This window comes from Nesoenas mayeri (assembly GCF_963082525.1).
Source record: "Nesoenas mayeri genome assembly, chromosome: 1".
Classification (NCBI taxonomy): domain Eukaryota; kingdom Metazoa; phylum Chordata; class Aves; order Columbiformes; family Columbidae; genus Nesoenas; species Nesoenas mayeri.
Genome location: NC_137541.1, coordinates 96,683,328 through 96,707,030, shown reverse-complemented (window position 1 = coordinate 96,707,030; position 23,703 = coordinate 96,683,328). Strand labels below are relative to the sequence as shown.

Here is a 23,703-nt window from a genome sequence, read left to right as displayed (position 1 = left end):
AACAAATTTCTCTTTTAGTGCAAACAAGTTTCTCTTTTTAGCCTGTCAGCTAAAGCCTTCATATTAGCTGCATTTTCCTGGAGAACCAGACACATGTTTTGGTAAACCTAGCAATGGAATGCAAACTTATTGATAAGCATAGATGGACATCTTGTGAGAGGGGCAACGAGAAACAGGTGACCAAGAAACTGACCAACTATGTATAACATCCCATTCACATGAATACTTCATATAAAAGTGGAAGATCATGAGGATCTTGTCCCTTTTTGTCCCTTCTGCTTATGGCCGACATTAGGAGAGGACCTTGCTAGTCGTCCCTGCGAACTGAGGCCTAGTGAGAGACTGAATCCAGCTCCGGTTGGCTGCAGAGTCCAGTCCAGGACTTTGGGTGCCGGCTCTGCAGTTGCTGGGACTTTCAAGACTGGTTTTGTATATTTTTTATTATTTTCTCTATTCTTATTAGTAGCATTAGTAAAACATTTTTAATTTTTCCAACTCTCTTCTCTCTGTCCTTCTTTCCCTCTCGATCGCCTGTCCTGTGTGGGAAGGGGGAAGAGAGGGCGGCCAGCAGGGGAAGTCGGGGGGCAGAGGAGGTTAACAATACAACTGCCAGGGTTTTATTGTCACCCTGCAATCAAAACCCGCGACAACCTCAAAGAAGCAAAACAGTGACTTGCACACCCCTCGGTTCAAAGCAGCACCAAGGCCTCGGTGTGGGCCAGACAGCTACTGACTCACCCACTGCCCACTTGGAGGGCAGAGCAGCCACAAGCAGATCCAGCAGAGAGAAACTTACTCCAACCACTATGTACCGATTCTTGGAGCTGCCTGCAGAGAAAATGCACAGCCTGGGGCTCTCCTGGCCATCAGTGGGTCACTCTCATAGCAGGATGGGGACAGGTAGCTGTCTCACCCAGCATGGGAGGTGGACAAGCATAGGAATGTGTAACATGGCAAGAACAAAATCTGCAGTTTAAAAAAACAACTGAGCTACGTCACAGCTATTTCAGCACATACATGCCTAAGTTACCAGCAAAAAAGCAACCCAGTGAATAACTTGCCAGTGACAACAGGTACCGCAAAGAAATTACAATAAAACTTCCCTTTCCTGCACTTTCATAGCAGCAGAGGCCATTTGGGACCTTCTTGCCTCTCTGGGGGAGTTTGGTTCAGCAGGAGGTACGTGCAGATGGTGTTTTCTTTTAAACACCAATGGCCAAGAATGCCTGATGTATTCCTGTCATCATGGATCTCCCCAGAACAGGCTGAGATCTTCAGAGGATGGACAAAGGTGTGGTTCTTGCTCCCAAAATTTGGGGTTATATTTAACAAAATGAGCAACATAATGACATGTGGTGGGTAGAGATGAAGGTCGGCTCCAGATGATCAGAGTTAATTTAAGCACAACCACAGCTGAGGCCTTAAAAATGTCAAGTAAAAATGAAACTGCAGACACACAGTGGTAGGTATTAATGTTTCAGTTGTTGAGAACATCGTGGGACAAATGAAGTTCCAGTTAAAGCAGCAGTAAGACCATAAATGGATATTACATGAGGAACTTTGAAAATACCTGAAAGAGACACTACAAGTATTTTAATCAATAAATCAATACAGCAAATGAGATGGCAGGATAAACAATAAAAAGAAAATATATTAAAACATTATTAAATCATAAAGGAAAGTCACAATATTCAGTAGTTTATTAGGGTGAGAATCTTTTTTAGTACAACAGAAAAAGCACCATCAGATATTTAAAGTACTAGAGTTTAAAGGGAAGAAAAGATCAGCTTTAAAATATTCCATGTATTTTGGCAGGTTTTCCTCAGCAGTTTTTCATCCTCTCCTGATGAGATATTATAATTGTGTCATGGTTTCAAAGCAAAAGAAGCTGAACACCAGAGGAAGACCTTCTGACTTGTCTTGCTTGTATCAGTCCTCTCTAATCCATTCTGAAGAGTGTACATTTAACCTGCAAATGGATACGGCGGTATTCCTTTCACCCCTAGCCCCGTTATCTATTGAAACAGAGAGGAAAAATTAAAAAAAGAGAGAGATTAGTGCAATAATTCACCACTATCAGCCACTTGCTTTTCTTTCACAACTAGACATGCGTTAATTTAGAAAAGGACGTGACATCTTGCTCTGTTCTGCACACAGCAGCTCATCACAGCCAGGAGCTTCAGCCTGTGCTCTTTCTCCAGAGCTTGGTCATCACCGGCCAGAGTCCACTCCCCATAAGCCTCTTCTCAGATACTACTAAGCCTTAATTCTGCAGTTCACCTTCGGTATGCACACACAGGGAAGAGCAGGGCTTTAAAAAAATCCCAAGGTGATGAATTTTTAAAGAGATCATTTAGTTATAACTAACCAGCAAGTAAATAAAAGCAGATGTTTTTATCTGCCATTAAACACAGAAGTATTTACACCTTCTTTCCATAATAAATAGAAAACCTGAACTGAGTTGGGAGGGGGAGCAGTAGAAAGAGCTGATGGCATAGAAAATTTGCGGTATCAGCATTGTTACAAATTGTAAGCCTAAAAGTATCTTCAAATCTTTAAATACATTTAACTTTCTCATCCTGCAACAGGTACCAGAAATACAAACAATAGCTTGATTCTTGCTTCCTACCATTCCAACACTAAATGAAGGAGGGAAAAAATGCCCCTCTAAAATGAAAGAAAGAAGAATCATTCACCTTGAATATCCCACCAGCCTGCGGCTGCCGTGCAAGCCACTCTTTATCCATCCCATCCCTGGCAGAAGTCACATACATTTCTGAATAATCCTGTCCTCCGAAACAGCAGGAGGTTGTTTTGTCAACGGGAAGTTTCACAGTCTGGAGTCTTTTTCCTGGAGAAAAAACATGCATACCATTTCCTGTTCGTCTACTTACAACAAGAAATTTAAACAAATTATTGCAAATAACTGGCGTGGAGCCAGGTGTTCCACAAAAGCAGGTGTCAGGGCAGTGGCAGGTCCCATGCTGAGTTTCAGTAAACTGATGAGCACTGCAACAGGGAGAAAGCAGATGCCTGTAAACCGCGTTGTTGACGATGTTTCATTTGACGAGTCTCAATCTCAATTACCACGAACAAATCCCACCCACTCCTAATCCGTGCCGGTCTTCTAATTAACTGCCAACATCCACAGCACTGACATGGGCGCCCCGGCTCATCACCGAGGCTGCCCATGCACTCAATGGAAATGGGATGCAACTCCTCCCTAAAAGAGGTCACATGAACCACATCCTAGACCTGCTGACTCTTCTATTTTTAACTACAAAGGATGCCAGGAGCGAGCAGACGTGGTGCAGCTCTACCAAGACGTACCTCGTGCTGCACCTCTATTGCCTGCAGTTAAGGAAGATTCTTTCCTAGAAGCTTTTCCTGAAACGTCAACTGCCTTTCAAATCAAGCTGGCATAAAATAGGGATCATGGGACACGTCTGAAGTTTTTACAATAAACTAGCGCTACCATAAACAATATTATGCATTTATTATAACAACAAATAGATATTGTCCTAATGACAGTAGCAAACAGATTGCCTCCAGCCTTAACCAGGAGGCTGTGAAGAAACGTTACAGCAGATTTTTCTAAAATTCCTCCTAATTCTGGGCAATAACTGCTTACACCCATCATGCCTATTTTATTTACCTACAACTTAATTTCTCTTTCTAGAAATACGCTAACGCCAATTAATCTCCTTACAAAATATGTAATTTTCCTGGCTCTTCATTTGCGTGTGTAAAGGGCTTGGTCCCCTTACTGTAACTAACTGTTTAGCGATGTGTTGAAATAGCAGGAGAGTAACTTGGATGCTGGGAACCCTACAAGGAAAAAGAAAAAGTGGAAAGTTTGGACCAATTCACATATATGAGAAGTTTTTGGTCAATTTCCGAGTGGGACACCATTTCCCAGAGGATGCATATCAAAGCAAGCACCTGCCCTCTTTTTTATGTGCTCTAAAAACTTCTCCTTCACCCACCAAGCTGTGCCTTGGTCACTTGCAGCACTGCAATGAACTGACATGAAGAAGAAATTGCTTACACTGAGGGTGGTGCAACACTGGCCCAGGTTTCCCAGGGAAGTGGTAGGTGCCCCATCCCTGGAGACATTCCAGGCCAGGCTGGACGGGGCTCTGAGCAACCTGATCTAGTTGAAGATGCCCCTGCTCAGTGCAGGGGGCTGGACTGGATGACCTTTGAAGGTCCCTTCCAACCCAAACTATTCCCTGATTCTATGACAAAGGCACAGACCAAATGGCTCCACCTGTACCACAACACTAAGCAGGTCAGAAGCACAGGCAAAAGCAGAGCCACGTAATAAAGCCATTGGTGCAGTTCTAGTACTATTTTCGCCCACCTACTTGGGTATGCTGCTCCCCAGAGACAGTTTGGGCTTTGTTTTGATGTGGGAAGACAGTCTGGCTGTGTAAAATAAACTATGATATGCTATATGGTGCAGGGCTAAAATACAGTTGCTGATTCATTTTACTTGCTATTATGGATGTAACCAGTACATCCAGAATACAGGACTGAGAGGGAATTGCCTTTGTTTCACCAAAAACCCTGACACAAGGGCTGGATACTTTTAAACCGTCTTTCAATCCCAAAATAAATAAAATAAACCATTAAGTGAGCAGTGGTGAAAGAGCCTCTTGTATGCAGTAGCTAGGGAAGTTTCAGCACTCCAGATTCCTGATGCTGTACAATAAGCTTATTTGGCACAGACTTCGACACACAGTGGCCAAAGTAAACACCAAAATCTAAGTGAAAAAAAAAAATCAGTGCAACGGCATTTAGATTGTCAGAGATTATATTATACATTAAAGAGAGGTTTTCATGGAGCTTCCCTCAAACCTATCTGGGTTATCTCCCTAAATAGTTACAATTCACCCAGAATTCAGCAATTCTCAGATTTTAGATATCACTTTAAAATGACAGCGCAAGGAGGTCAAATAAGCATGAGATACTCACAAAGAAGGTAGCTCTTTTTGATATGGACATTTAACCTGTGAAACTTCCTGCTGCTGCTCGCTGTGAGTGCTGCGAGTTTTACCCAACCAAGGGGAGACAGAACAAATTCACAGAAAATGTGAAAATCCCGTGGCAGTTACTGATCCATCGAACTCACATCCAGCTCTGAAAGACCCCGAGCTGAACGTGGTTGAAAGCTGGGAATGCACCGCCGATATATATGTGCTCTGCTTTCCCTGTTCTTATAGTCTCCCTGTGCATCTAGGGATCCCTATGCATCTATTCCCATTAGCTTTCCCTTAAGAAAATACCTCCAAAAGGGAGGAGAAAAGGGAAAACAAGTGAAAAAAGGAAGAAGGTGAAGGACACGGGGGGAAAAGGTAGAAACCAAACCAGAGAGGAAAAATGTTAGAGTCCATTGGTCCAGGATGGTATTCAGAGGGCTGACAGAGACCACCAAGGAGTGTTCTGCCCACCAAAGTAGGGAGGATGTGGGACCAGAAACAGGTTCCAGAGCTGCCAGGATCTCTCCCAGCTGGATCTTCCTCCTCCTGGGGCTGGGGTGCAGACTCTGAAGGACAGGAGGAAGCCCCACAGGTTCGCAAGACCTTGGATGGGTAGAAATCAAAAGGTGAGGGGGAAACCACAGCCTGAGCCTCAAGTCAGAGGTTCCAGCAGAGTCAGAAGAAAGGCTGCAGCCTGACCCGCCTGGTGCACATGTGTACCAGAGTCCCCTGTGCACTGCAGAGGAGGCACACCTCAAGAGACGCTGCCATCCCCCAATCTGCAGCCCCACAAAACCCCAGGACTTCTGCTAAGGCTGGACCTGGGTTCAAGAGAGCCCAGATGCAACTCGGTGCAGTTGCTCATAAACAGCATTATGCAAACCTGCAACGTCTGAGACCTGTCAAAATCATGCTCCCATTCTCACCCATTAGCCCCTTGCAGACAGTCTCCCTGAGGTGCTTTACATGTGTTTTTTACCCAGGCTATATCATGCCTGGCAGACCACCAAAGTCCAAATTAGAGTAGCAATGAACAGGCCCAGACAATGGGCACACCCAAGACATTGCTGTGGGAATGATACAATGCTGTGGAATTAATGACATATTTTTAATTAATTCAATTGCAAAAACTGATCATGTAAATGATTTTCAACAATTAAAAAAATGTTGCAGTGTCATGTGGGGTTTATATTAACCTCAGTAGGCTGCCCAACATAATACACTATGCTGAAGAAAGACAAAAAATGTCTTAAGTCATCTTTGCTATTTCATGGCTTATTTTCTTCCACATCATTTATCAATGAGGTGAACACGGATCTTAAGTTTGGAGGATGCAAGAGGATGCTAACGCAAACAATTCACAAGTATAAAGGTAATCTCCTCAGCAACTTTACCTTTTCTAACACAACAGAGGCTGGGAACAAAGGACACTTATTTACAAACCTAACTTCTCAGAGCAGGGACATATAATTGTTTAAAAAACAAACAAACAAACAACTATGTTTTAAAAAGAGCAGATGAACCATCTCTGTGAAGGGAAAAAAAAACCCAAAACACAACAACACTCATTTTCGCTTTTGTTTCTTTAAAAACAAAACAAAAAGAAGTCCTTTGCAAGAACTTACCTGTCTCAGGGTCAAGACGAATCACTCTCCCACCATCATAACAAGCTACCCAGAGTTTGCCTTCTGTATCAATGCACATTCCATCGGGAATGCTTTCCTCTTTTTCCAGTTTGTATATACTCCTACGGTTGCCTGCAGGGTAGAAAAACCACAACAAAACCAAGAGAGACAGTTGTTAAAATTTTTATCAGTCACAGCCCAGCAGAGTTATTTGTACTATTGTTTTCAAAAGCTGTGCTGAAGTCCTGATTTTTTTTCTTGTGAAAGAAACAGATTGTGTCTGCTACCCTGTTTCTTGAGACAGTTGTTTCTCAGTGTGAAAGCCTGTGGGTCTGCTTCTATCCATTGAAAGTATAATCCTTTTTCCTAGTGTCCTTTTCTAGTGCACCACTCGTGCGCCCTACTTACGCTAAAAAATAAATAACTGAATAAATTAATGTTATACATATATACAGAAAGATAATTACTTGTTCTAAAAGCAGTTTGGATCAAGGGTTGCTTCCAGTCAGAGAACTGGAGACTTTTCAAACGGATGGTTGGAACGTGCCAATAATCACTGTACCAACAGAAAACTGACCTTCAGATATATAAACTGAGAGTTTATCTAAACACAGAGTTGGGAAAAGCACCAACTTCAAAGGCATACTGTCAACCTAAAAACAAACAACTCTAGCTGAACTTTTATCCGCTGTTATCAAAGAAAACTAAAGCCAACTGTCTAACATTGTTTAGTTTATACTCTGACAACTTCAATGTTTCTCATATGTAGCAATATTTTTAATGAGTTTCCTTTGTGTTAGCGGGGATTGTCAGATTGTCCACAGAAAGAAAAGGAGTGAGCGTGGGTGAGAGAGGAGAACCACCCTGTTTCCTAAAGAAAAAATCAATTGTAAGCCACAGCAGAGAGACATCAGAACAAGATGCTTACCCTAAAATGACTTTAAATTCACCATTTTAAAACTAAATATTAAATTGACTGCGCTCTTTTAAAGCAAAATACTGCAGTCCATGCACTCAAAAGCAAATTATTAGTCCAAGTCACTGGAATTTTTCTTTCGCCCAAGCTTGTAGAAGCCCTTAAGGGGTTGTTTTGTTTTAAATAAATGAAGGAAGAAGTTTTGAGTTACTGCTTTCCAGTTGTTGCTTAGCTCTGTCTGCAGAATCTTCATCTAAGATCTTATATTTTAAAAAACAAAACAGGGTGGAAAAAAAAATCTGGAGGAGCTAGCAGAGGTTTTGCACAAGACTACAAGCTTTTCTGTTACTTTGCCTCTGCTGCCAGGAATAAGAAACACACAGCCACAGAAATACAGCCATGCAAGAAGTACTTGCCCTTTTTACACAGAAAGATCAGATATGCGCTGTGTTCAGAAACCGCAGTCTAGATTACTACTCAAACTCCACCATGCAATTTAAATATTTTATAATAGTACCAAAAGCCTCTGACTAGTCGTGAGCCAGGAGCCTACGCAGGTACAGATAAACCTTAATGTGTCTTCTGTTGTTCTGTTCTACAGAGGCTTCTGAGGAAGCGCTCCCAAAGCTCTGGTCATCTCCGCATGATAAACCAGAATGGAAACAGACATCACAGTCTTTAGGCAAAACCCATTATTTTAGGATGCAATAAATCCATACCAATTTTTCCAGTTTGGAGGTCATAATCAAAGGCATCCACTGAGTAGGACAAGCTGTCAATGTAAAAGAAGGTTTTGTGATCCAGCGACCAGTCCAGCCCATTGGAAATGTCCACCTGATCAAAGTGCTTCACCACTGAATGGTCAGAGAAAAGCGTGTACAGAGAGCCCTGGTGTCTCTCCAGCACGGCAGGTCGGATCTCCTCAGCCATTGTACCTGTGCAGAGACAAAGAGGAGAAAGCAGGTTCATGACTGAACAGGCTCTACCCTGGGTTTGGTGGCAGCCTCATGCTGTGCTGATCACAGAATCCGAGAATGTCAGGGATTGGAAGGCACCTCGAAAGATCATCTAGTCCAATCCCCCTGCCAGAGCAGGAACACCTAGATGAGGCTACACAGGAAGGTGTACAGGTGGGTTTTGAATGTCTCCAGGGAAGGAGACTCCACAACCCCCCTGGGCAGCCTGTTCCAGTGCTCTGGCACCCTCACTGAGAAGTTTCTTCTCTGATGACTGCACTGCCAACGTAGAAGGGGGCAGAAATTTGGGGAAGAAAACGAGTTAGAAGCAAAAGGGAAAGGTAGGTTTCAAAAGTGCTTGCTTTCAGCGGAAGACGATAAAACACAGCCTTTGCTTTTTTGTTGAAGTGTGGCAGAAATGGTGTGCAGCATCAATTCTGCAAAGTGTTTCATTCAGTCATTCAAATATTAAGAAAGGTGTGGTTAGCATTTAGCTTCCCACTCATCTTAACATCTTGTATAACAGACCGGAAAAAAAATTCCTCCTCCCTCAGAATGAGTCTTACTAAGGCCTCTTCAAAAACAAATCTCATCATTGTGGCTCAAAGTTGGCAGCTGAGGCTGGCTCCTGGCAGGCTGAGTAAAAGCAAGTTAAGGTAAGCTTAGGGACCCAACTAACAGGGCAGAATCACAGAAATGTGTTTTAAAAACCAGGAGGACAGGATCCCAGGATGGCTGAGGCTGGAGGACACCTCTGGAGACCATCCAGGAACACCTCCTGCTCACAGCAGGCCTAGCCACCACAGGTTGCTCGGGGCAGTGCTGTGTCTGGAGTATCTCCACAGAAGAAGACACCACAGCCTCTCTGGACAACTTGTTCCGCTGTTTGGGCACGCTCAGTAGAAGAGTTTTATTACATTTAAAAAGAATTGCCTCTGGTCCTGTCACTGGGCACCACTGAGCAGAGCCTGGTTCCCTCTTCTTTGCTTTCTCCCCCCCACATCAGGTACTTAGACACACGGGTAACACCTCCCTGAGCCTTCCCTTCTCCATGTTGAACAGTCACGTAGTTTTTAGAAACAGCATCTACAAATTCTGATTTATGAGGAACAAACCTTCCGATATCATAAATTTCTCACTGTCAAAAAGTATTTTCTATTGGCACTCTGCCAGTATTCAAAACAACAGGGAGGAGGTAAGGCCAGTGTCTTAAGCTAGGCAGGCTCTGAATAGTCGGCCTCTTTCAACAAAAATTGTCCTGATTAGATGGTGTTCAGGTGACAGAAATTGATTTGTAAATGGGATTAAACTGCTTGAAGACAACAACATAAAAAACCCCCACCATTTAACTATGAACAAACACTCACTGCACCTACAACTGCATGTTGCCACCAAAACCTAAGGGAGCAGCAGAAGGAAGGAACCACTTGCAGCACATACCTGCAAAGTATCTCCCTGCAGGATCCACTTTCCCATCATTGAATCGGTTGTTTGGTTTATCCTTGTCGATCTGAGTAATCGTGGTTACCTGCTGCTCTTTCCATTTCAAAGCAGCAAACCTGGTTCCCAGGGTGATGACGTAATCTCCAGATTTCCGGAGAGCCACAGAGCTCACGTGAGCATCTAGAAACAGGATGAAATGGAAAAGATGTGTGTGCTGTGGAGAGACATTTATTTTCTGCCCACTTTATACGTGCAAGCAGTCACACCGAACTCAGTGAGACCACAGGCAAGAGAAACAACCTACCTTTCTACCAACAAAACTGGTATTTAAATACACAGAAACAGATCCTTTCACATGAAGAATGCGTACTTAATGCATACAGAAAGTAGCTACAAAGAGAATCACCACTTTAGAATATATAAACTCAGGGAACTTGTGTATTACCACCACTCCCAGGACTGATAATCATTCCCAGCACCTGGTTCTGCTAGGGGCTTTAAAAAGCACGAAAAGGGGGACAGATCCAGGCACGTATACTTTTTACAACAGGTCACCACATTGGTTCTCCCAGTGGAAAAACTGCCACAAGAGCTTTGGAGCAACCTTGTTTGTTCAGCCCAGCTCTTGGCTAAATCAGCCCTGCATGGCGCATCAGCCATAACTCACGGAGCCGGGGAGTGACTCTGTGCTGGGAGAGGTGACATTAGGCAGGAGAGACACCCCTCTGCACCACCCACTGCCACCCTGGTCACATACGTCTCCAGCAGCATCAAAAACACACCAAGGAGTGGTAGAGCTTTCCAAGGGTTAAAGCGAAACAGAAAATTTGCAAATGCTCCATGGTTACTTTAGCACTCACTTGTTCTATTATACTGTAAAACCTCAATTGTAGATTATTTTAAAAGAATTAGCAGGAAAAAAAATAAAAAAGACCATTAAAATAACATTTCTGTAAAAGCCAGGCAAAACATATGGAAAAGGAGCTTTAAACAGGGCAATAGAATCTGGGATAGTATTTAGCAGACAAGACTTAGGAATACGCGTCGGACAAATTGCCAACTTCCTAATTTAAAAATTAAAAAATTCTTGTATTTATAGCTTTGCAGAGGTATAATTAGGTAATAATGTCACAAACACTTATAATCGCCACCAGCCAATACTGCTGCCAAAAGGAGCTGCTCCTTCCTAGCTGCTGGCATCTGGCTTCCATTGCAGCCCCAGCAGTGGTACCACCACGCTAGAAATCCAAACGCAATTTGCCCCCAACTCCGGAGTTGCACACCTGATTTCCAGCTCAACCCCAGCAACTCCTTCACCTAGAGACGTCTGACCGCGCTGCTGAGGCTGCTGGTGGCCTGGGCTCACCTACGCTGGGCAAGCAGGTGCCACATCTCCTGCCAGCACAGAGAGGTCGGCAAAGTCCCCTCAGGCATATGTGGCACCCACCAAAATAAGCCATTTTGCCGCTGATTGCCAGTAACCATGTCAATAAAAGTGCTTTCCTGCCTGCACCAGCAGCAGTGGCTTTGCTGGCAGAACGTGGGAACCCAACTCTCCTTTGCTCTCTCAGCAAAACACCTGGGGCCACGGCCCACGGGAGCCCTCCCACCCTGGAGGGAGCAGCCCCCAAGCACAGCAGCCTTCGTACCCCTGCCTGCTTGTCTCTGGAACTATCATCCCTCCGAGTGTCCCTACAGCCACAAGAACAGCCCCACACCCTCCTGACAAAGCTCCCCACGGGAAGGGGTGTATCAGGTTGGGGGGACAGACGCAGCCACCCCACTGTTCACTGCACAAATACAGTGCAAGTAAGAGCACCGGCCCCTGCACACGGCTCAGTTCGCAGCTGCCCTGGAGGGCTTTGTTAAGCAGCATCCACAGGAATTGATTTATTTTGCAACACCATTTTACGCTGAGCAGAAAACTGACCATAAGGTCTCCCCCTGGGCACAGCTGTGTGTGTAGTGCTGTTTTCCCTGTGGAGTTGAAAAGGGCAACTGAAGCTGTTGCAAAGTGTGGGGTTGTTGTAATTCTCTATAAGCTTCAGCAATGAGTAATTTCTCTTGGTTTCCACTTTGGACATCAACCCGCTATTTTAACCACATGGCAGTCTTTGGGTGTTCGGGGTTTTTTTTTTTTGGTATCTTAATCATGGTATTCCCAAAGGCACAGCTATTAATTATATTACTAAACAGAGGAAACAATAAGAAGAGAGGGGGAAGAATAGCTGCTTCAGCTACTATTCCTTCTGCATCTCCAGAGAGGCCACATGTAAAAGATTACACCTTTGAGACCAGGTCTGAGTTGGTGTGGGGAGGTGGCAGGGAAACGCACACTGTTTGGGAAGCAATGTTTCCAAAATTTGCATCAGGCCTTCTCTCATCTTAAAAGTGGTAACTACAGTAATTTGAAAGGCAGACAAGCCCAGAACAATTTACTGTGAATAACATTAAAAGCTTATGGGTGGGCAAAAGCAAGCAATTTTCACCGTTACTGAACATGAGAAAGTAATAAATCTAATTAATTAAACCAGTTGAGGAGCTGTCTTCAGACAGACAAATATTTATGTTATCACATCCAGAAGTAAATCTGCAACTCTTTCTTTATGAGAGTACTGGAATTCTGGAATACTGAAACCATTGAGGCTCTAGCTGGTGACAATGTTACCTCAAATATTATGGGCACTGCTCATTCAAATCAGTAACAAAATTCCCACAGATATCAATGGCAGAACTCTACTTCTGGGACAAAAAGGGGGCAAAAGAGAGTAGGTTGTAAACAACTTACAGGAAATAGAAGTAGCTCAAACTTAACCCAATAGCAAAAATCTTAAGGCAAGTCCTCAGGGCTAAGTTTGGCTAGTATCTAGTGTCTGTGTCCAAGTCCTAGTGTCCTTCTTGGCCTAGAGAAGTCAGATTTTAGGGAAAGGTCTCCAGAAGATGAGCACGGTGCAGCTGTTGAGGGATGCAGCTGCATCACCTACAGGAGTCCTGCTTGTGTTTGGCAGTAAGACAGCACCAAGTCGGAACACACAACTCTTGGCTTGAGTAGAGCGTTTTTCAAGCCATTCCTTACCCACGGAGATGGCCTGCACTTGCTGGGTGAGCGAGCTCCAGCGGCACACCTTTTTCCCTGTGATGTCCACGCAGAGGAGCGCACGCTCCTTCTCATCCCAGACCGGCGACTCCCCAATCCTGTAGCCCTCACTGGCAACACACTCGATCTTAATGGATGACATGCCTGTGGGGAAAATCATTCTGTTTTACAAATGTCTGTCAAGAGCAAGTGCCTATAAAATCAGCCCCCCAGGTGTGAGTGCTGAAAAAATCAGTGTTTGTATCTGCAGCCAATTCAAAGCCAATTTTCAATTATAGAACAGTTTGGGTTGGAAGGGATCTTCAAAGATCATCTAGTCCAGCCCCCTGCACTGAGCAGGGACATCTTTAACTAGATCAGGTTGCTCAGAGCCCCGTCCAGCCTGGCCTGGAATGTCTCCAGGGATGGGGCAATTCCCACCTCTCTGGGAAACCTGGGCCAGTGTTCCACCTCAATGTAAAAAATGTATTTCTCATGTCTGGCCTGAATCTCCTCTCTTTTGGTTTAAAACCATCACCCCTTGTCCTATCGCAACAGGCCCTGCTAAAACGTCTGTCCCCCTCTTTCTTAGGAGCCCCTTTTTAGTACTGAAACACCACAATAAGGTCTCTCTGGAGCCTTCTTTTCTCCAGGCTGAACAACCCCAACCGCAACTCTCTCAGCCTGAGTCTAGAAGGGTTTTACCTGTACAGAGCACTGAGCAGCAGGGCTTATTTCAGCTGCTTGCACCGATCGCCTGCTTCGTGCTACTTAAGGACTGTCCCACGTCCAACAACCGGGGTGTGCCCGTCCCCCTTTCCCCGCCGCAACCTGCGAGGAGCGCGGACCGGCAAATTCGAAAAAAGGAAAAAAAAAAAATAAAAGGAAAACAAAAAAAGGTGTGGGAAAGTGGGTGATAACTGGGAAGTAATAAAAGAAAATAGTAAAACGGCGGGCGCCGGGCCGGGGCCCGCTTGGGAAAGGCCGGTCCGCCGGCGGGCCCGCCCCCGCACGCCCAGCTGCTCCGCCGCAACTCCCGCGGCGGCGTCGCTGCCGTGCGGGGGGCGGCATAACTTAAACACACACACACATATATATATATACCTATATATATATAGATATAGATATATGAGAAAGGAGCAATAATGACAAAAGACACGCAAACACCACGCCGGCCCTACCTGCTCCCAGCAGCCCAGCCGGAGGTGCCGGCCTCCCGCCGCCGCCGCCGCTCTTATAGCGGGGAGGTGGGAGAGGAGGCGGCCGCACTCGGGCCCGCGGCGACCGGGCGTCCGGTGCCCTTGCCGGGGCGGGTCCCCCGCCCGGGCCCCTCCTGCCCCGCGGGGGGGTGACGAGCGGCCATCTCGCCCGCCGGCCAAGGCCGGGCCGCCGCGGTCCCGCTCCACGGGGTGGCTGGAAGGGCAGCGCAAGTAAAGGGACAGCGGCGGTCACTTGAGCTGGAGCGGCTCGCCGCCTCCCACCAAGAGCTGCAGGAAGGAAGATGAGGGAGAAGAGACTTCTGTCGCCGGCGGACAAGTTTCTCCACTCCCCGCAAAGGCTGGTTTCCAAAACGCTGGTTTTCTGCACATCTTCTCCTTGCTGTGGTTTAGGCATCTGCTGGACCTTCACCCTGACTGCCAGCACCAGGGATCTTCCTCCACAGCTCCTGCAACACTTCCCTAGCTATCCAGAAACATAGGGCCTTCCATATGCTGTACCACCCTTTACTCCCTTTCTTTCAAAAACCTCCAAAGGGACAAGGCAAATGGCTTAATATAAAAATTTCCATGTGCAGTTTGTTAAGTTGTAAAGCAAAAGGCACTTCAAAAATGCCCGCACTGCTCTCCAGCATCCTATGACAAAGAGCCTTTGACTTGGATTCAGTCATCCCTGTAGGGATCAGGGGTATAAAAGTCTCAGTGCCTCACACGTCTTCTCCTGCCAACTCAGGGTGGGCCATGTAGGTACAAGCTGGGCTTGCTGCTATGTCCTCCCAAACCAGGATTATCTTGGCTGCTCCAAAACCTGCCTTATCCCCAGCCAGACTCTTGTTTCCAGCTGGAGCTTTTCGCAGCCCCTTTATCCCAAAGGCACAGCCCAGCACTGCACACCAGTCATCTCACAGTACCCACTGGGCAGCCCCCTCACAGCTCCTGTTACAGATTTTATCTGTTCCTTATCATACACCTTCCTGTTGGCAATTATCTTCTACCAAGCATTTTTACTAGGTTACCTTTATTTATACAGCAAGTGACTTCATTTGGTCACAGTTTTTTATTTTAGTGGCATGTTTGGTAAGTTCACGAGCTACAAATACTTACCAACATGTTTCATAGACTATTAATGTGATATTTATTACCATATTGTCACCTGAGCAGCTAGGCTTTTATTTTACAGGCTTGAATTGCATTACATAAGTGCCTAGCATTGATTTTTTTCCTTTTCTGCCCCCACTGCCATGTCACACAACAAACAGCAGGATTTCACCTCAGACCTGAGGCAAGCAAATTATCAGTGACTGCCAACACAGAAAACAAACATCCAGGAAAAAAACTGCCACAGTAACTCTGTTTCTTTCATACATTTTACAACAAGAAGATCCAGAGGTTTAAAATTTGAAAGTATGTAAAGAGTTCATTGAGAATTTGTAAGTACGGTGAAACATAATTGTCACATTTTACCAAGCTCGGCCACATTTACTGCTCTCCCAGTGTCCTCGCACACTACGAGGCTGCGTGGGATACGTGGCCAACACAACCACTTATTGAATGCAGCAGCAGGAGCCACTCACACACTCAACCCACCTGGCCAGTCTCTCTGCTCCTTGCTGGCTTAAGCATTTGCCACTACGGTTTGAGGGCATCAAAACAAGCTGTGTGTTGGCACAGGCTTTGGGAGAAAATTAACAGCTTTTGCGAGTGCCAAGTTACGACACAAACTCTGGTCTTCTTCTGAAGTGCCAACTATTTTGAACTGTGATCTCTAGTTACATGGGACAGTGCTTCTGTTTTATCTTTTCTGTAATGGCTAATCTAGGCTTGCTGAAAGTAGAGCAGGAAGGAATTTGAGGGGGATGCCTTCACAGAGAACATCAACTGAGGTCTTCTGCAAGTACAAGTTCACCATGGAAGAGAAGAGCACAGAAGAGATGGCTGCCAAAGGTGGTCCTGCCATGTGGCTTCCCCACCCATCCTGTTGCTTCACAGCCACAATATCTACTGTGCAGCCTCCAGACCCCCCCCCGGCCCAGCAATAGAGAACACTTGCAGCACTGCTGTGGCTTCCAAAGGAGATGGCTGGTAGCCCAGCGTTTGTTCCACATGTTAGGTCACATTGCACACTCACTCCTCCAGCTTTGCAGGGAGCAGGGGAAGCACAATCTTCTTATCCCAGCCATGAAAAGCATAAGGAGTACATCTGCAAGACGGGAGGTCTTGTGAGGTGAAGTCTCAGCCCTCACCCAGCCTGCAGGTTCCCTAAGCCCGCCACAGGCTCTCACTCTTCTTGCCAGTCGGGAAGTGTTCAGCAGAGCTAGAGAATGGCCTGGTGTGCTGCAGAGCTGGAAAAAAACCCCTAGCCCATCAGGACTGGAGGAAAGAAGGGGTGCTGGACAATTTCAGGGGTTATAAAAAGAAACTGGTTTTTGCTCATGCTGGTTCCTGGAAGATCACAGTTGTTCTTCTGTGTTTTCATGAGCCTCATCCTGCAATCTCTCCTTCTTTAGAGCCAGCTTCATCTTTCTTTCTTTCACCTTTAGTCTGGTTAGTCCTCCTCCCTGCTTTGAAGGTGGGAGGGCTCTAGGCCTCATCCATGACTGGTACAAAGGGCGAAGGCCATAGATCAGCTGTCCATATCTTAGAGCTGCCTCCAAGCACCACGTGAAAGAAAAAATAACAAACAAACAAACCCAAAACAGAACCCAAACCAAACAAACAAAACAACAGCACCAAGCAAGAGCAGAGGTAGAAATGTAAGGCCAGTCACTGCAATCAGCTGTCTGGAAAGCAAGAGTTGGCACTGCCATGCACTTGTTTTCAGCCACATAGAGTTATTGGAATTGGCTTGTGTGTCCAGATCAAGCTTTTACTTGTTAGTAAACAACAAGTAGGTCCAGGTGAGATCAAACTACTGAGAAGTCTCAACTGTTTACTAATCCGGATGATCACAGTCATGTATTTAAATACTCGTACAGTTTGAACATTTGCCAAAGTACATCATTTTCCTGCTTTGCAAACATCTCCTTGAAGGTAGCACAAAGGTGTTAGACAGACTTGTGCCCATTGGTTAATTTATATGTTACATCCAGTCTAACACCTATTGCTGTCACATAAATTAATGTAGAATGGATTAAGAATCTCAAACGGGGAAACTTTTCTAAAAAGGATTGCACCAAATTACCGTGAAGTCATATTACAGCATTTAGCCTTAAAGGTCCAGTTTCTCTCACAGAACCAGCAATGGTACTCTCTACTTCTTACAGATTATTAGGCAAACTTCTTTCAGCATCATTCGTTATGTACTGGCCACAGTCTCATGAAAACGCATCTCAAACCTAAGAACGTAGAGCTATAAGCAGACATTACGTGACCCTTCCCAGTGCAGCCAGCTTCTCAGGTGTTTCACAAACACCCCTCACAGGTGCACCTCCAACTTCTTTGTCACAGGAGCACCTGCAAGCGCCAGTTCCTGCGGCCTTCAGCTGCCTCACAAAGTCCAGCCTGTGCCTTTCCAACCCTCTGCACTGCGCTCTGAGCAGCTGGGGAACAGGGCGCTTCAGAAAGGGTAAACGTTCTTCAGTGGAGCAGGGCCAAGACATTTTTCGTTAATGCCATACTCTTCTGCTCTTTGGACTCCACGTGATCCGGATTTGCATTTTGCTTGTCTCAGGATTAAGAAAAAAAAAAAAAAAGGAGAGCATTGATATGTGCTGTGGCAGCTGCAAAATTACAGCTACAATGGAGGCTGTGCAAGGGGAGCCAGGACAAGGCAGCATCTTTCATTCAAGTAGCTGGTTTAGCAACAGTGCTCTCAGTGTTTGTGGCTTTCAGGCACACAGGCCCTTCTTCAGGCCCAAATCAGAAGCAAACTTCAAATTAACTGCAGGTCTCGGGGCAACTGCTCTCAGCGTAATTTAGCATGTTCAACCAGACAATTTGAGAGAAGTCAATTTTCTACATTAGCTGTGTGTAACGAGTGTAAAGTACTGCAAAAGAATTTGCAAGTGTATTGAAAAGGGGAGAATTGAAGAGAAGCTGCCAAATTCATGTATCCTGTGATTAAGTTATAAAAGACGTACCCATCATTAGCTAATTGACATGAGAGAAGTGCTTTCTGACCACCTGTAAACGAGGGGATATTTTCAAGTCTCAGATCCTTCTGTGTGACAAGAGGGAGACAGAAGATTAATACAATGTTTAGAAGCAGCATGCTTAGCTTATATTTAACTAATAATTAATAGGTGTACTGTAAGTAAGAGACTAAACAATTACAACTAACATCATCAATTATTTCTTAGTATAGGTGTATTGTATGTCAAAATTTTCAAAAAATGTAATGCATATGTAATATTTATGTGAATATAAGCAATGCAAGAGCATCCAGTCTTTGGAGCACTTATGATTCCCAGAGCTCCCCAGCGCTCTCAATAAAGACTGTTGCTTAACAGTATAATTGACTCTGCTGTTAAGCTTATTTCTCCATTTCACTACAACTTGCTTATGGATATTCTGCACCTGGCTCATCCAGCTTTTGTCCTCTGTGCTTCCTTAACCCAGAGGACTAAGGTGGCTTGTAGAAGGAATAATCAGCAGGGAGAGGGTAAGGCAATGCCCCCACTCCATTTCAGAGGAGACACCAGAACAATGGCCATCAGTTTTGAAGGAGAGGAAGTACTTTAGTGTGGCTCCATTCAAAGAGATGCAAGTGGAGCCCAAAAAGTCAGTGATGCCACGGCAGGGGTTCCCAAACTACTCAGCACTACCCTTCTGAGATAAGAGAGATCAACTGCAGAGGAATGCAACCAGATACCATGGCTTCAGGTGAAGTGGGTGGGCTAGTTTGATGATTTCTTTTGTTTTCCTCCTCAGATATCTCATTCCCTCACTAGGGCCTGCACTTTAAAAGGTATAACCATAGCTATTTTCCCAAACGGCATGTAACACATTTTCTTTTTATAGGTACTACCCCAGCTAAGTCCACAGAAAATAAAAAGAGTGACATATCATGACGTTAGTTACAGCTCTAGGGCTTTCATATGAGCAGGAGGTTTCCTGAAGGCATCTTCCTTTATATGTTGCTGTTGTGCTTGGTTTGAAATTCTTTCTCAGGACACCAGCCCACTGATTTGGCCAGGAGAACACCTCTGGAACTCTTATGGCACTCTGTCAAAATACAACTTCTGTCCCTGTCTTACCCAGTGCTCTTCCTCCGGTGAGGGTGGGTGGGGCAGCACCTGCAGAAAAAACCCAAGAGAGACCATAAAAATGTCTTGAGGAGGGTTAGGTAAAAGCGAGCAATAAAGGTGTCATCACTGAGCCTACTTGGAGATTTAAAACAATGTCTCAGATAAGGCAGCCTAGGTGAGGCTGATACCCAGCTTCAGGGCTGCTGAGAAACCCATGGGAAAGCAGGGAGGGTCTGCCTAGCCTTAAACAAAAGAGTCCCAGAGAAAGGGCAGGGCAAGGTGGATCCCAGGAGGTTGTCCCAGCCAAAAGAAGGCTACTGGAGAACGATTTATATGGAAGCTCTACTCACAGAGGCAGGGAAACTAATGGGAAAACATCCAAGGCTGCTTCTCCTTACACAACGATGCAGTCATGCAAACTTACCTAAGCTATCTGCAGAGGGGTTAACTTGAGGAACAGAAATAGGCACGAATATCTGCTATTTTCAAACCACTTACCCAGTTGCTATGTAATGTTTGGTTTCAGAAAATTGTGCTTGCAGTCACTTTAATCTGCTTCTGTCACATCGCTCCAGAACAGTCCAACAAGTCGTCAGATGCGCTGAGTGGAGAGCCTGGGAGCAGTTACCCCAGGATGGTCTCTGCAGGAGGGGCATGTTGTAGAATTGCACCCCAGAAGAGGCAAAAGCCTGTTCAGCCATGAAGCTGGTGTAAAGGAAGATTCAGAAGCAGCAGTAGCAGGGCATCTCTCATTACACTAGAACCCAGAAGTCTGCAAGTCTTCCCGTCTTCCCAAAGAAGCCACATTGAGCCACTCCATTGTTTTCCATCTCTGCCCTTCCCCAGTATTTTTCACTTGCATGCCAAAGTCCCAGGTTGCACAAGCCACTTCCTTTTGTTCATTAATTCACATCCAAAGCCTGTTTTCCCAATAGATGTGTCAATTCCCTGCAGTGCTAAACCTTCTCTAGTACTGGGATCATCACAACTCACAACGATCAAAACGACTGGTTTCGGGGGATTATCTTTGCAGCTTTGAATACTTGGTAACGCTCAGTCCCTCCCAGATACCAGATACACACCATGTGCCTGCAGCACAGCCTGTGTGCCCAGGCCTAGTCACCAGTGCAGTACCACATCAAAATCCAGCGAACGCTTCAGGCTTATATTTCATAGAATCGTTTCAGTTGGAAGAGACCCTCAGGATCATCGAGCCCAACCATAACCTAACTAGCACTAAACCACGTTCTTAAGAACCTCGTCTAGACGCCTTTTAAACACCTTCAGGGATGGTGACTCCACTTTCATGATTTCCTAGTTAAACATTTGTAATTTCTCCTTCTATGGTTTGGGATTCACAGCGTGGAGAAAACATTCTGCAAATGACATATGCAAGTTATAGCCAAGAAACATTTCTCTTTGGACAGTGACATAAATGCAGGAATGATGGTGTTGGGAATCACTGTGCAGCCCTTATTGGTGCTTGTGCAAGCTTGGCCCAAGTTAATGTCAACAAGTAACCACACTTATTTATTTGTAAAGACTACAAACCAACAGCAGCTGTTTCCAAAATAATGGGGATACCAATTTCCTTCCTTGGCCCTGTCTTTCCCACATCCCAGCCACAAGCAGACTGTACTTGCAAAGGGAATGGGAGGCTGCCAGCCAGAAAGTCAGAAAGCCACGAAAAGGAAGTCTGTTACTGGAATCTGCTGGAAGAACACCTTTAGAGAAGGAGAAATCCTGGTCCTGAAAACCGGCTGACAATCCAACACTCACTGCTTCTTCCTAGAGTGGGTTTTTCCTCTCTTCTGCATGCACCTTTACTGCCTTTCTTTCTTTTTTTTCCACTCCTGTTTTCTTCTCAGTCAGAGGACCTGTTGCTCCATTCCACCCAACCCACCTCCAGCTTCACTCCAGCCTGAGCCTGCCTGTGGCCACCTCCTGAGCCGCTCCTGTCCCAAACCCAGCCCTCAAGCATGTCGGCCGCTCAGCTCACGGCTCTGCCCGACCCGCCGCAGGCAGGAGGGTCAGTCACTGCTGCCACTGACACGCGGATTTGCAAATCCTCCAACCCTCTTCAACGCTGAGGGTCAGAGCCGGTCAGAGCAGGAGGGATGCCATCAGATCAGAGCAGGAAGGACGCTATTGGGTAGGTTTTGCAGCAACAACTGCTCTTTTCTCTCCATTTTCCTCTTCTTTTGCCTTCTTCCCTGCGCTGGCACAGCTCCTCTCTGCCAGCAAGGTGTCTCACAGCACCAGCCTGTGGGAACAGGGGGAACTACAGCAAAAGGTCACGCAAAACCGACACACATCATCAACCGGGGACTTGCTCGCACCGATTTGTCCTTTGCGCGCACACAGCAATAGCTGCCTGTTATGTATTGATTTGTGCGTGTGTGAAGGTGTACAAGGGACAGGACACAAAGTGTGGCTACAGCACTTCCTCTGTAACATGGTTTGTCCAACCAGGGCAAAGCAGTCATCCTAAGGCAGAAGCAAATATATTTAAAAAGTGAGGCCAGGGCAGCAAATGATCTGTAACATTTGCTCAGCTAGGCAGAAACAAAAGCCAGGCTTGGATTATTTGCTATACACAGCAAATTAGTGTTCAGCAACTCCTTTTTTGGAGGCTGAAGGGGGAAAGGTTTTCCTTGATACTTGACTTGTTAAAATATTGCCAACTCTGCAGAAAGAACTTGCTCCCGATGGACACGGTACTGCTGTTAGACTGATGAGTTTAACAGCCTGCCAGACACAGAGGGTAAAGGCCCTGAATAAATCACAACAAATGGAAATACTGTTAGCAGTTTCATAATTTAATGAAAAAGTACTTGTAAAAAGGGGACATCTGAAAAAGACCGAGTCCTTCTTGGAAAATTGAATATATATATATTTATATATATAAAACAAAATGCAAAAACACACACAAAAAAACCTGACAAATAAGGTTAAGAGGTAATACTTCAAACAGTTAGCCACCGAACACACAATAAAAACTAGCAAATGCACTTTGGGGACAATACTTGAGAACTACATAACCAAGGGCTCCTTCATATATCTATTAAAATCATGTAAAAATTAGCAAAACCATTGCTCAGACTGGAAACAACTGAATGAATAACCCCAGAAGAGCAGAAATGCTGAGTTTTGCTGAAGCACCAATTTCCCTCCCTTCTGCCATAGGCTTCCGGCCACAAAATAACACGAACACTTTCCTGATCTCCCAGATAAGTGTTCCAAATAAAGTTTTGTAAAATTTCATGACCAGCTAGAGAGGATTACTAATAAATATTGAAGGAGAACTAAGAGAATCAGAACCGGAATACAAATTAACAGACGTTTGTTTGCTTATTCTGAATGACCCATGGCTTAGAACACAAAGCATTTCCCAGGAAAATAAAATATGTGGAAACCTAAAATGCTACTGCATATTTACACCAAAAGAAATAATTTTTAAGATACAGCTCTAGAAAGATCAATTACACAAATATACATAAAATCAAGAAGTGAAAAAAAAAAATTAAGATGCATGAAGAAAATAGAGCAGAATTGCCAAGTATACTCTCTTTAAAATTTCACTACTGAAAAGTCCTCCAGCCCCTGACTTGCTAGTTCTATTGCAACGAGGGAGATTTCAAAATTTAAACCTAAAAATGATGTTGCCATTTCCCAAGCTAAAAGCAATAAATAATGATAATGAAGAAAAACAAGTCGTCATTTGGATTCTGCATAGTCATCTTCACGCTGGGTGAGGAACACCTTTCGTTTCTACACAAAACGAACACCCCAACAGAAGGAAGCGGTATGATGTACCCTATATAACATACGGCCCATTTCAGCCAGTGACGGAGGGACAGCGGATGTTGCCTATTTATGCAATGTACAGCATTTCAGAGAAAAACAGTGCAGTTACTTTTTTTGATCAACACATCTGGAAAAGGAGAAGTTTGTTTGCATACAAACAAAAATCCCCTGTCGTTGAAATGAGCAGAAAAAGGATTCCCCTCCCCTCTCACTTCCTCAGTGCTGGCTGAAATTTAATCACAACTGCTAGTTTTAAAGGACATACAAAAAAGAGTTAGTTTGGGAAACAGCAACTGATCCAGAGGTTGAAAAGCAGCTTAAGAAAATAATAAATTTCCAGCAATTAAAAAAAAAATACTCCAAATGATGACTGGCTAAAATTTTACAGACCTAGATGCCAGAAATAAGGCTTCAGTGCCTGTATTTGGGCAACTAGGGTTGAAAATTCATGCCTGCATAAAAAGTTCAGACAAAATTATTTCTAATTCAGTTTAT

The 23,703-nt window shown here is 44.8% G+C and overlaps 1 protein-coding gene across 3 annotated transcripts; it reads right to left on the bottom strand.

Moving 5' to 3' along the window:
* Positions 1-1,500: 1,500 nt before the first annotated feature.
* Positions 1,501-14,511, bottom strand: LOC308046686 (regucalcin). Of its 3 annotated transcripts, XM_080354683.1 has the most exons (8): positions 14,180-14,511; positions 13,704-13,829; positions 12,999-13,163; positions 9,920-10,102; positions 8,243-8,458; positions 6,608-6,739; positions 2,697-2,851; positions 1,501-2,015 (listed from the first exon to the last, which is right to left on the bottom strand). In XM_080354683.1, the coding sequence occupies exons 3-8, from the start codon at positions 13,159-13,161 to the stop codon at positions 1,965-1,967; spliced, it is 900 nt and encodes a 299-aa protein (XP_080210809.1). In that variant the 5' UTR covers positions 13,162-13,163; positions 13,704-13,829; positions 14,180-14,511; the 3' UTR covers positions 1,501-1,964. The 3 variants fall into 3 exon arrangements, with proteins under 3 accessions (XP_080210809.1, XP_080210810.1, XP_080210808.1); XM_080354684.1 differs by lacking the exon at positions 13,704-13,829; XM_080354682.1 differs by lacking the exon at positions 14,180-14,511 and having other exon boundaries at positions 13,704-14,158.
* Between the last annotated feature and the right edge of the window lie 9,192 nt (positions 14,512-23,703).